Source organism: Medicago sativa, chromosome 1, assembly GCF_051527215.1.
Source record: "Medicago sativa cultivar Bolivia chromosome 1, Bolivia_mono, whole genome shotgun sequence".
Lineage (NCBI taxonomy): Eukaryota > Viridiplantae > Streptophyta > Magnoliopsida > Fabales > Fabaceae > Medicago > Medicago sativa.
The window spans coordinates 65695906-65709592 of NC_140749.1; the positions used below are offsets into that span (position 1 = coordinate 65695906).

At 34.7% G+C, this 13687-nt stretch overlaps 1 protein-coding gene and 1 long non-coding RNA gene across 2 annotated transcripts; both read left to right on the forward strand.

Annotated features, from left to right (window-relative positions):
- Positions 1-726: 726 nt before the first annotated feature.
- LOC146956482 (uncharacterized) lies at positions 727-3233 on the forward strand. The gene is made up of 2 exons (XR_015020184.1): positions 727-1433; positions 2988-3233. It is a non-coding gene; the product is annotated as an uncharacterized LOC146956482 (long non-coding RNA).
- Positions 3234-4426: 1193 nt separating this feature from the next.
- On the forward strand, positions 4427-13687 carry LOC146956483 (2-oxoglutarate (2OG) and Fe(II)-dependent oxygenase superfamily protein). Its single transcript, XM_085729107.1, has 14 exons — positions 4427-4609; positions 4712-4873; positions 5417-5590; positions 5833-5901; positions 6025-6151; positions 6530-6602; positions 6785-6901; positions 8471-8590; positions 8725-8743; positions 9448-9523; positions 9650-9966; positions 10708-10823; positions 10919-11012; positions 13362-13687. Exons 1-14 carry the CDS (start codon positions 4520-4522, stop codon positions 13428-13430), a joined length of 1623 nt encoding a protein of 540 aa, XP_085585233.1. The 5' UTR covers positions 4427-4519; the 3' UTR covers positions 13431-13687.

The window sequence follows — 13687 nt, forward strand, 5'->3', positions numbered from 1 at the left end:
ACCTCGCCTGCAAGATTTGGAGTAACGTTGGTAAGTATAATTATATTTCTTTATTGCTCAAATGTTTATTCTAGTTAAATAATTTTTTAACAGGTTTGTTTTTTGTTTTGTTTATGTATTTTAAAGTCACGAGCGCGTGGTCTAGCCAATCAAACATGGGAGGAAGATTGCCTCACTTTCATACCCACCAAACCATTTCGACTGGTTCAGGACTCCATTTCATGGATCTAGTATTTTCCCATTTCTACATACTAGGTTCTCCATCCTTAACATTGTCATGTGTACCGCATTGTTATAGATGTGGTGTAACACCCCAAATTTTCCATAATATATATTTCTAACTATCGTCTTATTTAATTATTTATTTTATAAATGATTATCTTGGTATCTTAGTAATACTTTGATTATTTTTCCTTATATGTGTAGTTGTTATTCTGTGATGATTTTATACGTATTTATTTGATTTAGAAATAATATAAAATGTTATATTTTATTTATTAATTTATTATTTTAATCATTTAAGAAAGAAAAAAAAAGTGACAGTAGTGTATATGAGTATCTTTGGGATAATAATAGTTTTGAGTGAATAAAATAAAATTAGTTTATATTATTAGTGGGTGGAGAGAATTAATGAATGGGTGTATATAGTTGAGTGAGCCTAATTAGTAGAAGAGAATATATGCACCAATGAGTGTTAGAATAGATCGATCCATGTGCAATATATTTAGAATAAGAGAGACATAAAACCCTAATAATCATAGCATGTTACTGAAACCGAAGGGAGAGAGAAACGGTTGAGTATGTGACCTAGTATAGAAACGGCGACCCTTTTCATCTCTCTTTCTCTTAGAAATTCATTCATTCTAATATAGATGCTTATCACATGTCTCCATCTAGTTCCTTTATTGATGAGCCTTTGCACGTCATTTTCTTTTAGTTGAAGATCATCATATTATTTCTTTTAGGTGGATCTTGAGACATCCAATTCATATTATCCATTAGCGAAACTACGATATCAGTTTTTGGATCCATGGTTCATTGATATTTCTAAGTTTACATGCTTATCTATCTCCCTTTAAACCAATGATTTTCCTATTTCCCCGTTGGCTTTTGGCTACCATTTTTCAAATAGGATCTCTAGAGATAGGAATTCACCTACAAATTCTCACCAGCACCATATTCGTTTGGAAAGAAACAAATCGATTTTAGATTCCTTGTGTCGGAACCTTCAGAAGGAATTTTACTCAATTGTGTGTTAAAAGTGAAGTTGAAGTCGGATCCTTTCGGCACTCTGCCGCGCTGTTGCATTTTATTGACGTTGTGAAGCCACTGCCAAGCAATTTGATTTGGATATGTTCGTTGTGCACTGCCGACCTTGTGTTGTTGCTGTGAATTATATTTAATTCTTGTATTGCACGTGATCGTCAAACCAGGTATGGGGTGAGAGAGAAGAGTTCGAGATCATGAGTGTAAATTAATTGGGATGAACGGGAAAGCCGTATTTCCCAAAGTTCATTCGGGGCTCACCGCGACGGTTGTAGCCTTTTGAGAGAATAATTAATTAATGTGCAAATTTAGATGTGGGAGGTTAAAAGAAGAATTAGAAACATTATTAAGGTGTTGCTTGATTTAAACTATGTGAATATGTGGTATTTGAAGTCATGGATAAATTTGTGGGTGCTTATGCTTGATTTGCTGCAACTGTTTAGATTGATGACTTATTTAATGATTGATATAGATGTGATGTTATGTATTAGAAGTTGGAATTGTAGTGGTGCCGTATGCCTAGTATAAATAATAGTTTATTTTTTTTAAGTGATTTTATAGAGATAATAATTGAAATTATTCTTACTATCTTTGAATGTGTTTGAAATAAGATTTATTCTCCTTATAGATGTGTCTTGGATACCATAGTGCTAAATGTATTATTTTAAGATGTGTAAATGAAATATATTATTTGACTATGTGATATTTGAAGATGTATATGGTTTAAAGATGTGGTATGTAAAGATGTGAAATTGATGTGTTAATTGATGATGTATAACTGAAGTGCTATTTAATGATGTGTATTTGATAATGATGATATTTAAAGATGTGTTATATAATGAAGTGTTATTTGGAAGATGTGTGATTTAAATATGTGTTATTTATGATGCTTATGTTGATGCGATGTTTAAGACGTTGATGTTTGTCATTTGATGTTGTTGACCATTAATGTCATAAAGTTGTAAGTGTCGGTCTAAGTTGTGAAGTCGTAAGAAGTTGTCCAAATTATTGAAATCATATAAGTTGTTTAAAAAGTTCAAGATGTCTAAGTTGTAGGAGTTGAGTCCATTGCATGCTCATTAAAGTTGGGGGCTTTAGGCCCGGCAGCCTTGTGCTCATTAAAGTTGGGGGCTTTAGGCCCGGCAGCCTTGTGCTCAAATACGTTGGGGGCTTTAAGCCCGACAGCTTTATGCTCACTTGTTGAAGAGCCTAATTACGCTCATATATGTTGTTGAATGGTACCACATGCATTTGCATATCAAGAAGTTTCACGATGATTTAAGTTGTTAAGTTGTTAAGAGTGCATTGTCAAGTTGAGTCGTGTTGTCGAGTCAAGTTGTTAAGTTGTGATGTTTTAACGAATTACTTTGTGATGTCTATTAATGTAATTGCGTGAGACGATGAAGGTGATTATTTGTTGATGTTCTTATGAAGATGGTTATTGGTGACTACATGTGTTGTGACTAGTTGGAATTGAATTGTGACATTGTGTTTGTGAAGTTTTTTCGGTTCTTAAGTTGTAATGATATTTTCTACTAATATAGATTGAGATGATATAGTATATTCTTCAAGGTTCTGAATATTATGTTTGTGATGTGAAACGACTTTGACTTAATTGCTTACGTGTTCTTCTCATTTTTTTTATACTATTACATGTTCTCGGAACTCACCCCTTCGTTGTTTGTGTTTGCTGGCTTGGCCCTGCGGTTGCGAAACCGTAGTTATATAGGTTATGAGTCTTGGAGTCAAGTGCATGCCTTTCGTGAGGACTTGTCTTGTGTCGTCGATTATTTTGGGGAAAAGCACCGCTCTGATAGTGACACGGGAAAAGGGATATGCTTACTTATTTAATTTTGTGCAAGAAAATCATTGTCTATGATGTAAAATGAAATATTTTCAAAAGAAAAAGATTCGATGTTATTATTACTATAATTTTTAATGAAGTGAAATATGAATTATGTTTGTTATGAGTCGACGTGATATCCTAAATCTTGTGGAAGAATTCTTATATTATGAGAAAAGTTTTTTTGTTGGCACTTCCGCTGCGAATCAAACTATATTTTAATTAAATAATAGTTATAATTATTTTTTGGATTTAGGGTGTCACATGTGGCATGGGGTGACCAACAACTTCCATCGTTGGGAATATGATGAGGCACGAGAAACATACCTCTTAGGAGTACGATGTAAATATGATGACAAGGTTGATCGGTGTTGATGAGGATCGTGCGATTGAAAAGACAAAGAAACAATAGGGTGGTTTTATATTTATTCCCTTTTTGAAGCGATTGTATGAGGAACACTTAAATCATGTAATTTTGTTGGAGGATGCACCTGGGGAGGAGGAGGAGGAGGAGGAAGAGAGGAGAGAGAGAGAGAGAGAGAGAGAGAGAGGGAGAGAGAGAGAGAGAACAAGAGGCAATGGTGTGTGAGGACTTTCTTGCTCATTTTGGTCGAATGTACCATACTCTCCGACAAGAGCAACAAGCACATTAACCTTATATGGCTTTGATGCGATGCAGGATCTGGCCATGATACATAAGTGGTCACGGGGTGGGATGACACTGGCTAATATGTATCATTATCTGTTTAAGTCTATCGACGCTGATGGAGGTGTTCCAGGCACCACCCTTAGCTCGGCTGATGAGGAGATCATTATTGAGGGGGATCGTGCCAACGATTGTCCTACACATTGATTATCATACAAACCCTCTATGACATGACAAATGAGGAAGTGTATGATGGTGACTCAATCAAATACTTTCGTGATCTCATGAGAAGGATGCAAGATGAGATGCATCTGACCGCCACATATCAAATATTTAGAAGGCATTAATTTATGTTTACTTTTTTTTTTGGATTATTTGTTGTAAATCATTGAATGATGTTGGTTTTAATTGATTTATTTTTTCAGATGTAAATGAATGACATTATCCTATAAATGAATCTTTTTCTTTCTTTAATAGATGTTTTAAATGAATAAATGATCGAATGCATTTATGTGCGGGTATAGAGTGCAGCGGTAGTTAACTGTTGCAGTTGTCAACGAACGACCACCGTTAATCGTCATGATACATTGAGTGTGACGAGAGTTAATTGTCGTGGGGACATTTTTGTATTTTCGCGTATTAAATTAGAAGAACAATTTTCCAATGTTGGTGCTGCTGTAACGAAGTTGCAGTTCATTTCATTCTCCTCTCTTGTGAAATCTGAAATTGAATGAAAATTCCTTCAAACTTCAAACGATCAAAGTATGGAAGAGGGCATTAAAATCCGAAGATACGAAGAACTTCCTACATCTAACGACTTCGAGTCTCTTATCGAAGCTAAAAACGTTCCCGCTGTAATCAATCAAACAACAACACTTTTCGCTTCTTCTCTTAATTAATTTTTCATTATGATTATGATTTGCATTACTAATATTTGATTTTTCTAACCTAAAAAGGTTCTATGCGGTTGCACCAAAACTTGGAGAGCTTTCTCTTTATGGAATCCACGGAACGATGGTTTAGATTACTTGCAGGCACGGGTAGGATCTTCTGTGGTGGAGGCTATGGTATCTTCGTCTGCACCTGTCTTTTATGGTGATCTTGGAAGTCATCACAGGGTAATTATTAATTACAACACTTTATTTGCTTTAATAATAAACAACTTAATTAAGAAGAATAAGCGCTTTTCATATAAGTGTTTCGGCCTGTCTGTTTGGATAAACAACTTAACTTGCAGCTTATAGCATAAGCACTTACGAGTAAGCTATTTTCATGTATTATCATCTGTAGAGCTTATTGAAATAAGCTGAAAACAGCTTATAAAAATGTTATAAGCTTTTTTTATAACTTCTCCCAAACATTGTCAAACATGCTTATGCCACTAGATAAAATCAAATAAGTCACTACAAACAAACCTTTATGTATAATCTATTTCTATAGTAAAAGATAAAATAAAGTTTAACTGTTCTCATATAAGCTAGTAGTTATTGTAAGCTATATCGGAGGGTTTATGGAAATAAGCTAAAATCAACTTATGGACATGTCGTAAGCCGTTTTCGTAAGTTGAAATAAGGCAATCAAAATTGGTACTATTTATGTGATATGGGATTATGTGGTGATGTTAAGTTAATCATTTTGTTGTTCATTTCCTTGCATTGCAGGTTCCTCTACCATTTTCTACTTTCCTTGATTTGTGTAAGAAACGGATGCATATGCAAACTCAGCAACAACAACATCTGGAGGACGATGATCATTGTGTTGCTTCGCAAACGGATAGCTCACAACATGATTGTTTGTCATTCGAAGATATTCCCGAACAAATTTATTTAGCGCAGGTTCAAACTCTCCAATGTGAAATAACCTATCTCAATTGGTTCATCAAAATTAATTTTCATTATTTTTACCAATATTAGTACTATTTTTTTTACATTGTTATTTTGTTAATGTTGTTGAAGTCATCTCTATGTTTGCCTTGTTCCATCCACGCACTAAATTGATATTTTGACGGTGTTATAGTTTTGAAACAATGTTAGTTGTTAATGTGTTTTGAACTGAATTTTTGGTGATTGTACTTTAGGTGCCGATCATGAACAGTAATCGTAAGGAGAAAGTTCAATTGGGAACCCTAAGGGAAGACATTCAGACGGTTAGTAAATTTCTGCATGCTACTTTGTTTTGTAGTCTATGGTTCTTCACAGTATGTTGCTGCTCTTCATAATAGAGACTTTTATTTATAAATTTTTTAATTTAATCATATTATTCTCTTCAGCCTCCATTTTTAGGATCAAAAGAACTGTCTTCTATAAATTTGTGGATGAACAATGCACAATCTAGATCAAGTACTCACTATGATCCACACCACAATCTTTTGTGCATAGTTTCTGGCCTCAAACAAGGTAAGTTATATGTCTTCCTCTTCTTGTTATGACCTATTATCCTACCTACTACCTCCCAGCATGGGTTTTTTCACCACTGCAGAAATGCAGGTGCTTCTTGTCAGTAATATGCTATCAACTGTGTAGGAATTTTTAGTACTTGTATTGGTTTGCCGATGTTTTAATTTATTTAATGTCTAAAGTAATGTGATAGTAAATAACATATAGCAGAGTTTTGGAACTCTATTGGCTTCACACTGGCCATTTTCTTTTTATGATTCTGCAAAAAATCCTTTCCAGGGTTTTCAGTTACTTATTCTACATATTTCGTCCCTACCTTCTTTTCCTTCCTCAAGCCTCAATCCATTTCTGTCATTTAATTAAACCGAAATTTTGCAGTTGTTTTGTGGCCTCCTTCTGCTAGTCCCTCACTCTACCCAATGCCTATCTATGGGGAAGCTTCCAATCACAGGTATACTCAATGGTTGTTAAGAGCCCTCTATATGTATTGATGTAGTAAACACGGATTATTACTAGCATGAGAGCAATACAGCTCTTACATGTTCAGTTCTCAAAACATGGCTCACTGACATATCTTTTATATTCTAATAGTGCCTTCTTTTGTCTTTCTTTTCAATAAAATTCTTGTGGCAGTTCTGTTGCTTTAGAAAACCCCGATTACTCAATTTATCCAAGGGCAGAAGACTTAATGGAGTTTGGACAAAAGGTTGTTCTGGAGGCAGGCGATGCACTTTTCATTCCTGAAGGATGGTAAGGTCTATAGCTCATCAATGTCTTTGTGATAAGCCTTTCTGTTTCTGGGTAGATTATTTCTCTTCCATATTTGGCAGACATGGACAGGGAAACTTGGGTGTCATACGAGAAGAGCTTAACTTCTCTGATTGTTTTCTGGGAATTCTGTACTGGTTAAATATCTGGAACTTTCAATGTTCACACTTATTGAAGGAACAGCTCATAATTAGATAACTGGTGATCAGCATGATCACCATAGAGGTTCTGCACTAGATTGCATTCCCTGTAACTGTCTAACCGTACAACTGGCAACTGCCAGTTACCTAGGGAATGGTGACTGACACACTAGAGGTCATTAGCTTTAGTCTATAAATAGACTCTTCAACCTCTTGTAACTGTAATAAAATCATTCTAACAGAGTTGTATAGAAAAAGTTAGTCACAACAGAGATGCAAAAGCTCTCTGGAATCTTCGCTTTACAGTTTTCTATTAACACTAAGTTTTGTTTTCTCCCAATGCTGTGCTGACACAGAATGTCAGAAACAAACATCAGATATGCATCCGAGAAAGAATTCATGCACATTTGTTTGGTGCTTTTGATGAAGGTGATTGATATGTGCATTGGTTCATGCTTGTCAAATTGAAAATATAGTTGTGTTTCGATTTTCTAATTTGAGTCTTTGTGCATTTGTTAACCAGCTTTAGTCATTTTCTAAAAAATAAATGCTTACAAGCCTGAGGGATCACTCACCTACAATTGCTAACAATTCTTGCCTGTTTCACTCCTATATCTTCGCATTATGTCATCTTTTCCTTGACTCCAGGATCATGGTCCTTTTCATTTATTGGTTGTTGGTTAAAATGGTACATTTGAATGTGCATTGTTCAAGCACTTAGCTAAAAGTAATTGTGCCATGAGAGTATAGATCTTTCTTGAAGGATGAATTTTTTAAGCATATCCTAGATGCAGTTAAAATTCATTTTGTTTGTTTATTGATCTTGTGGTTGTTATTAATTTCCGTTGCTTGAGCATATACATTTAGTGCATTAGTCTTCTCTTTGAATTTGAGTTGGGTCTAACTCAACCTTACGAAACGGTTTTGTAAGGTGAGAGATGCCTCCCACTTATAAACACATTTTCAGGACATATCACATCCGATTTGGGGATCTTATCACACCCTCTCACGCTCAAACCTGAATATCGAAGTGTTACCTGAGTGGACAGTAACGAGTGACCCAATGAATCTTGGATAAACTCCTATACCATCTTAGAATTTGGGTTGAACCTAACTCAACCCTACAAAATAGGGTGAAAGATGTCTCCCACTTATAAATGCTTTTCTAGACCTTATCACATGATCACATCCAGTATGAGACTCAAGTCTCAACAGCTTCATTTGTCACTTCATGCCACCCAACCGTATTTTGCAGTAGGATCTATGTTTTGTGTTTAAAATGCAATTGGCATATTTCCCTAGTTCGCATATTCATTACAAAATCTATGTTTCTTTTTACATGAATAAACTTCTCAGGTGTCTTAGTCTTGTTCTCTATACGTCGTCTCTTAATTACTGTTCTATAGTGTAGGTTCCACCAAGTAGATAGTGACGATTTTACTATTGCTATTAACTTTTGGTGGAGATCCAACACAATGTCTTGCATGATGGAACATATGGATGCTTATTATTTACGCAGAATATTGAGACGGTATGGTGATGATGTAGTTCTCTGTTTAAATTTGTCATTGAATATTATGTGATAAAAAGACTTTTGAATGTTAATTGTTTTTTCTTCTTCTTTCAAATATCATTTGCCTGTTGATCCAATGGATGCATTCGAAGGTTGATTGACAAAGAGATGGTATGTGCTTATTTTGTACATGTCAGTTACTGCAGAAAACATTATTGAAGCCTACACTATTATTTTTTCATTTGTATTGGTGGGGTTGGAGAGTGGATACGGAAGAGAACTAATATTTAGTCTTGCTCTTGTATGAGCTTACTTATGAATGCATCTACACATGTATGTGTGCACGCGTGCATATAAATAATTTCCTTTTTCAGAATTTTTTAGATGTTTAGCTTCGTTAAGTGCCATGATGTTCCTTTCTCTCTTGTGTGGTAGCATAAAGTGTACAGATTAATTGTTATTGAATTACAAATTTTCAGAAAATTTTCTTTGCAAATGGTTGATGAAGCAGGAAGTGTAAAATTTGTACCTCTGCGTGTCTAAATCAGACCACACCACCTTGTATTTGTAATGGTGTTAGTAAATACATTTGAAGGTTTAATTGATTAGCACTATTTTAAGAATCCGTACAATCAAGGAATACTAACAGTAACTAATAATAGTCACTGATTCTAACAGGAAGCTTAAGTCTTTTGAGCATTTGTCTATTTATCTCTTAAATTTTGTTCCTGAGTGTGAAGAATGGAGGGGTTTTCTGTCTATATTCTTCTAGCCTATCAAAGTTCATCGAGTTAAATTGATATCTTTTTTCCTTATGCTCACAAGTTAGTTGTTTTTGTAATGGGCCGATGACATGCTTTTTCAATATAGGACAGGACCAGCAACTGCTAAAATTGGGGATGGGAAAAACTAGGATGTGTGCGAACACGCTTCCTAAGAATGGAAGAGCAAGTAAGATAATTAGAAAATGGCTTTAATATAGCTGTGTTCTATGATTTTCTCCTTACAAGAAAACTAAATTCTAGCTTATCATTTCTCCATTGACGGTCTAATCAATTTTGATAATCTGATTACCAGATCACGCTGATGAAAATTGCAGTCAGATGTTGAAAGGAATGGATTTAAAGGAGAAAAGACTTAAAGAGGGGAAGACATTGCTAGAATTAGAACCTGCTGCAGTCCAGGTGCTTCATGAACTCGTGTCTTTGGTTCACAACAGTGTTAGCGCCAGCCAGGATCAACAATCACTGTCAACTTCTATAAATGATTATGATCTCATAGGCAGCGATAAATATGAGAAAATAGTGACTTCTGAATTGAAAGATGATCCAGTTGCCAAAATTCTCTGGAATGTCAAACCACAAACTCTTCAAAATGTCTTTCTTGCTATGGCAGTGAGTTTTCATTACCCATACAATTTACAAATGTCTGAAAAGTTGTTTTTATGCACTTCTTTGTACTGTGAACCATGGCGTGGGTGTTTTAGCTACGAATTGTGATTTTTTTTTTTTAAGAGGACTACGAATTATGATTTAACAAAGTTATTGTTGATACAAGGCATTTGTACTTGATCATATCGATGGAAATCTTCCTTGCAAGTTGACAAATACATTTCATTTTATTTTTCTCATTTTCTCAGGAATATTTCACGTGACTCTCTTCCAATAATAATATCTTTCCTGCTTGAAAGGGAACTACTTGTAAAAGCCTACGTAAAGTGAGTAGATCATATGTAGGATAGTCTAATTATTAGAGGTAGAGGGAGACCAATGAAAATTGTTGGCTCAACCATTAAGAAGGATTTAGATTTAAATGGCTTGTCATTAGACAAGATATATGGTAGGACATTGTGGCATTATTTGATATATTAGAGTATGACTGATTCCAACTAGTGGGAAAAGGTGTTATTGTCGTTAAAAGGGAACTGCTTTTATTTCATGCCTCCTTTATTCTTTAGAAGTGATGCTTGGGCTAGATGAGATTGGGTTATTTGTTTGTTGTATAAAGACTACTGCTACTTCTTTAACTCAAATTACATACTAATTTCCTTGTATTTAATCATGCCGTGGCTATTTCTTTGATATTTTTAAGTTATGTTTAATATTTCAAATATGTTGCACTATTACTATTTTCAGAACAACTTCCCAAGAACTTTAGAGGCTCTCGTTCTGCATGTACTATCACCAGTTGGGGCTGAAGTTCTTACACGGAAATTTGATGAGATGGATGAACTAACTATTGAGGAAGATCGGTACTTTCTAATATGTACTATTTTCATAAGTGTTTCATGTGATTGGTTGTCAAGAAGATAACATCGTATTATTTTGGTCGCCTTTTTAATTGCAGGAATAGATTCTACGAGGTTTTCTACAGTGCGTTTGATGATCAATCTGCAGCAATGAGTTCTATTCTGAAGGGGAAGGAGCTATTCACACAACAGGTAATTGAGGAGCTGTGCTCTAGCTTTATCTTTTGGAATTCATTGTTCGTCCATATTTACCCTTCTGGTGTGTGTACTTAGAGTCACATGAAGGGAGTTCAATTGCAACCCTTGAATCTCCAACCTATTAACCCAAAACTTTTCTGACTCTCACTCAAGTAATACAAGCACTCAAAGTTCGTTCAAAAGACAAGTCTTCTAATGATGCAACATACTAAAGCAACATGAATTTGCTGATGGAATGACACATCCTAGGAAAGAAGTTTTCTAATATACCCTCGAACTGTTTTCCATTGTATGATAAGACAGTTAAAACCATTTAAGTATTATGATTATTTGAAAAATAGTTCACAGGAATTAATACTTTCTCAAAATGCGTCTGCATAAGTTCTAAAACAAGGTTTGAGCTTTCTGCGTTAGTAACAATAAATATTCTTGAGAAGACCAGTTTTCAAATTCTGATGAAATGACAATTTGTACTAACAAAAGGGCCAATTTACTAAACTTAATAGATCAAGGAAGAGAGAAATGCACACGGAATTTATATCGGGTTCACTCACAAAAGTTTTGGACTATGTTGAAACTCCGAACACAATTAATTGGATTTTTCACTATGTAACATGCTTATTTACATCCTGCTCAAGCTTCACCCTGAAGCATTCTTTGTATTGGACGGCCTCTCCGTGCAATACCTTACAATGTTCTTTGCCCTAGATAGGAGCCTCTCTAGGCTCCCCAGTAACACCTCTCAGCTAACACGTAATAAAATGCTCAAACAAAAACAAATAAGCTGAATCAATGTTGAAATGGAGATGATGGATTGTCTTGAATTTGCTATCAATGGAGCAAAGCTCCTCACTAGAAAATAGAGTGACTATGGATGAAAATGTAAAACAACTAGACCGCTCTCCCTATGGAGAAAACAACCTTCACCAAGGCAAAGCTTTTCCGTTACTATCCAATTCTTTTCCTCCCCTCAAACAGACCCCCACCTTTCCACTGTATGGAACTGATTCCCTGTCTCATCCTCCACTCTCCAATTGACACATGTCCGTTCTGTTATTCCCCATTCTGTTGTTGCCGTTGTTATACCTTCATTCTTTGCATATCCTTGTAGGCCCATTCTTTGTGGCCCAATGTTCTCCTCGGTCTGGGATGATACAGCAACCCCACGTCCCCACCCTTGCTCCCCCTTATTTTCCTTCCATGATAATTTTTGTTATAGCAGGTCTATCATGAAATGTGACTTGAGATCAAAATTTCCACTTGCCTTGGAATACTTGACCATACCATTTGTGATGTCTTTTTGATAATTTGTTTCAGACTCCTTCTTGTGTATAAACTATATATTCTTGTATTATGTATTATTTGTTAATTCATTATATGATAGAGCTATTAGATTGTTGCAATAAGGGGGTAGAGTTATGAAATTACTCCAATAGATTTTTGGAATAATAACATTTAATGTAGATAGGTTAGTTCACATTTGCTTATATATGAGTCCAATAGACATTTTTTTGCTTATAATTGTGAACCGGTGCTGTAAAGAACACTGGGAAGCTATTTTCATTTAATTTTCGATTGCTGCCCCGATACAGTCATGAAAAATAAATGTTCATCAGAAAGAGGTTGAAATTACTTTTGCCATCTATGCTATAACTATTTGGAAATAATTGCATTATTTAAACCTTAATATGTGTTTCATGTTCTTTTTTTGAGAGAAGAGAAACCTTAATATGTGTTTCATGTTCTATGTACAATGCACTACTCTTGCTACTTTAACTTTTCTAGCATTTGGCGCATTTTCACATCCATGTACAATATTATTTTATGCACGACCTTAACATTGATGACATTTTATGTATTGTGTGTCTGTCATTTTCAATTAAGATTCAAACTCATTATGATTTTCTGACCAAACAAACTGTTTTTTTATTTATTTATCAGTATCAATTGATGTAGACAATTTTGACTGACTTATTTAATATTTTTAATATTTATTTTTCTATTTCCTAAATATACTTTGATGATGGCATCTTTTCTTTTTTATTGTCTCTATCCTCATCACTGTTTCAGTGCATGAGTCTCTGGCATTGGTTGCCCTGCATGTGCATTGAGACTTTAGTTTCACTTTCATGTATTAAAGAGAATAAGCAGTTGGGTTATTGGGATTTTGTAGTTTAGACAAAAAGATAGTCATTTAAATGTAAATCATGTTAATTAAACTAATCAAAGGTGATTTTATTAGATGTTAAAAACTTCAGGAAATGTTCACACTTTAGAAGTATATGGAATGAAAATACTTATTCTCTATTCATTTCTTACGTTTTCTTTTCATGTATGGTTCAGGCATTTAAAAATGTATTGGACAAATTTGTGGGAATGAATCTAGAATGCTCAAAGCCAGGGGTCAGATGAGATGCTAAGTGAACTTTATGAATGAATTGGCCCACCAAGGTACCTCCGAAGAATAAATTGATGCATATTTGAAACCAAAGCATTTCTTCGTTGGATCTGTACTTTTACTTGTCAGTTTACAGTTCGTTCAATAGATGATTATTACACATTTGAACAGTTGTTAGTGTTGTATAGGTAGTATCAATTGTATGTGCCCTAGCCCCTATGTATTTGATACACTGAATTTACTAATCAAAATTGAAGTTGTAGTGTATTGA

What these genes read in the sequence shown, in the direction of transcription:
- LOC146956483 (XM_085729107.1), top strand. Translation starts at nt 4,520, where the DNA reads ATGGAAGAGGGCATTAAAATCCGAAGATACGAAGAACTTCCTACATCT. An exon ending in AACAAATTTATTTAGCGCAG is followed by an intron (nt 5,591 to 5,832) that starts GTTCAAACTCTC and finishes ATTGTACTTTAG; the next exon opens with GTGCCGATCATGAACAGTAA. An exon ending in AGTTTCTGGCCTCAAACAAG is followed by an intron (nt 6,152 to 6,529) that starts GTAAGTTATATG and finishes GAAATTTTGCAG; the next exon opens with TTGTTTTGTGGCCTCCTTCT.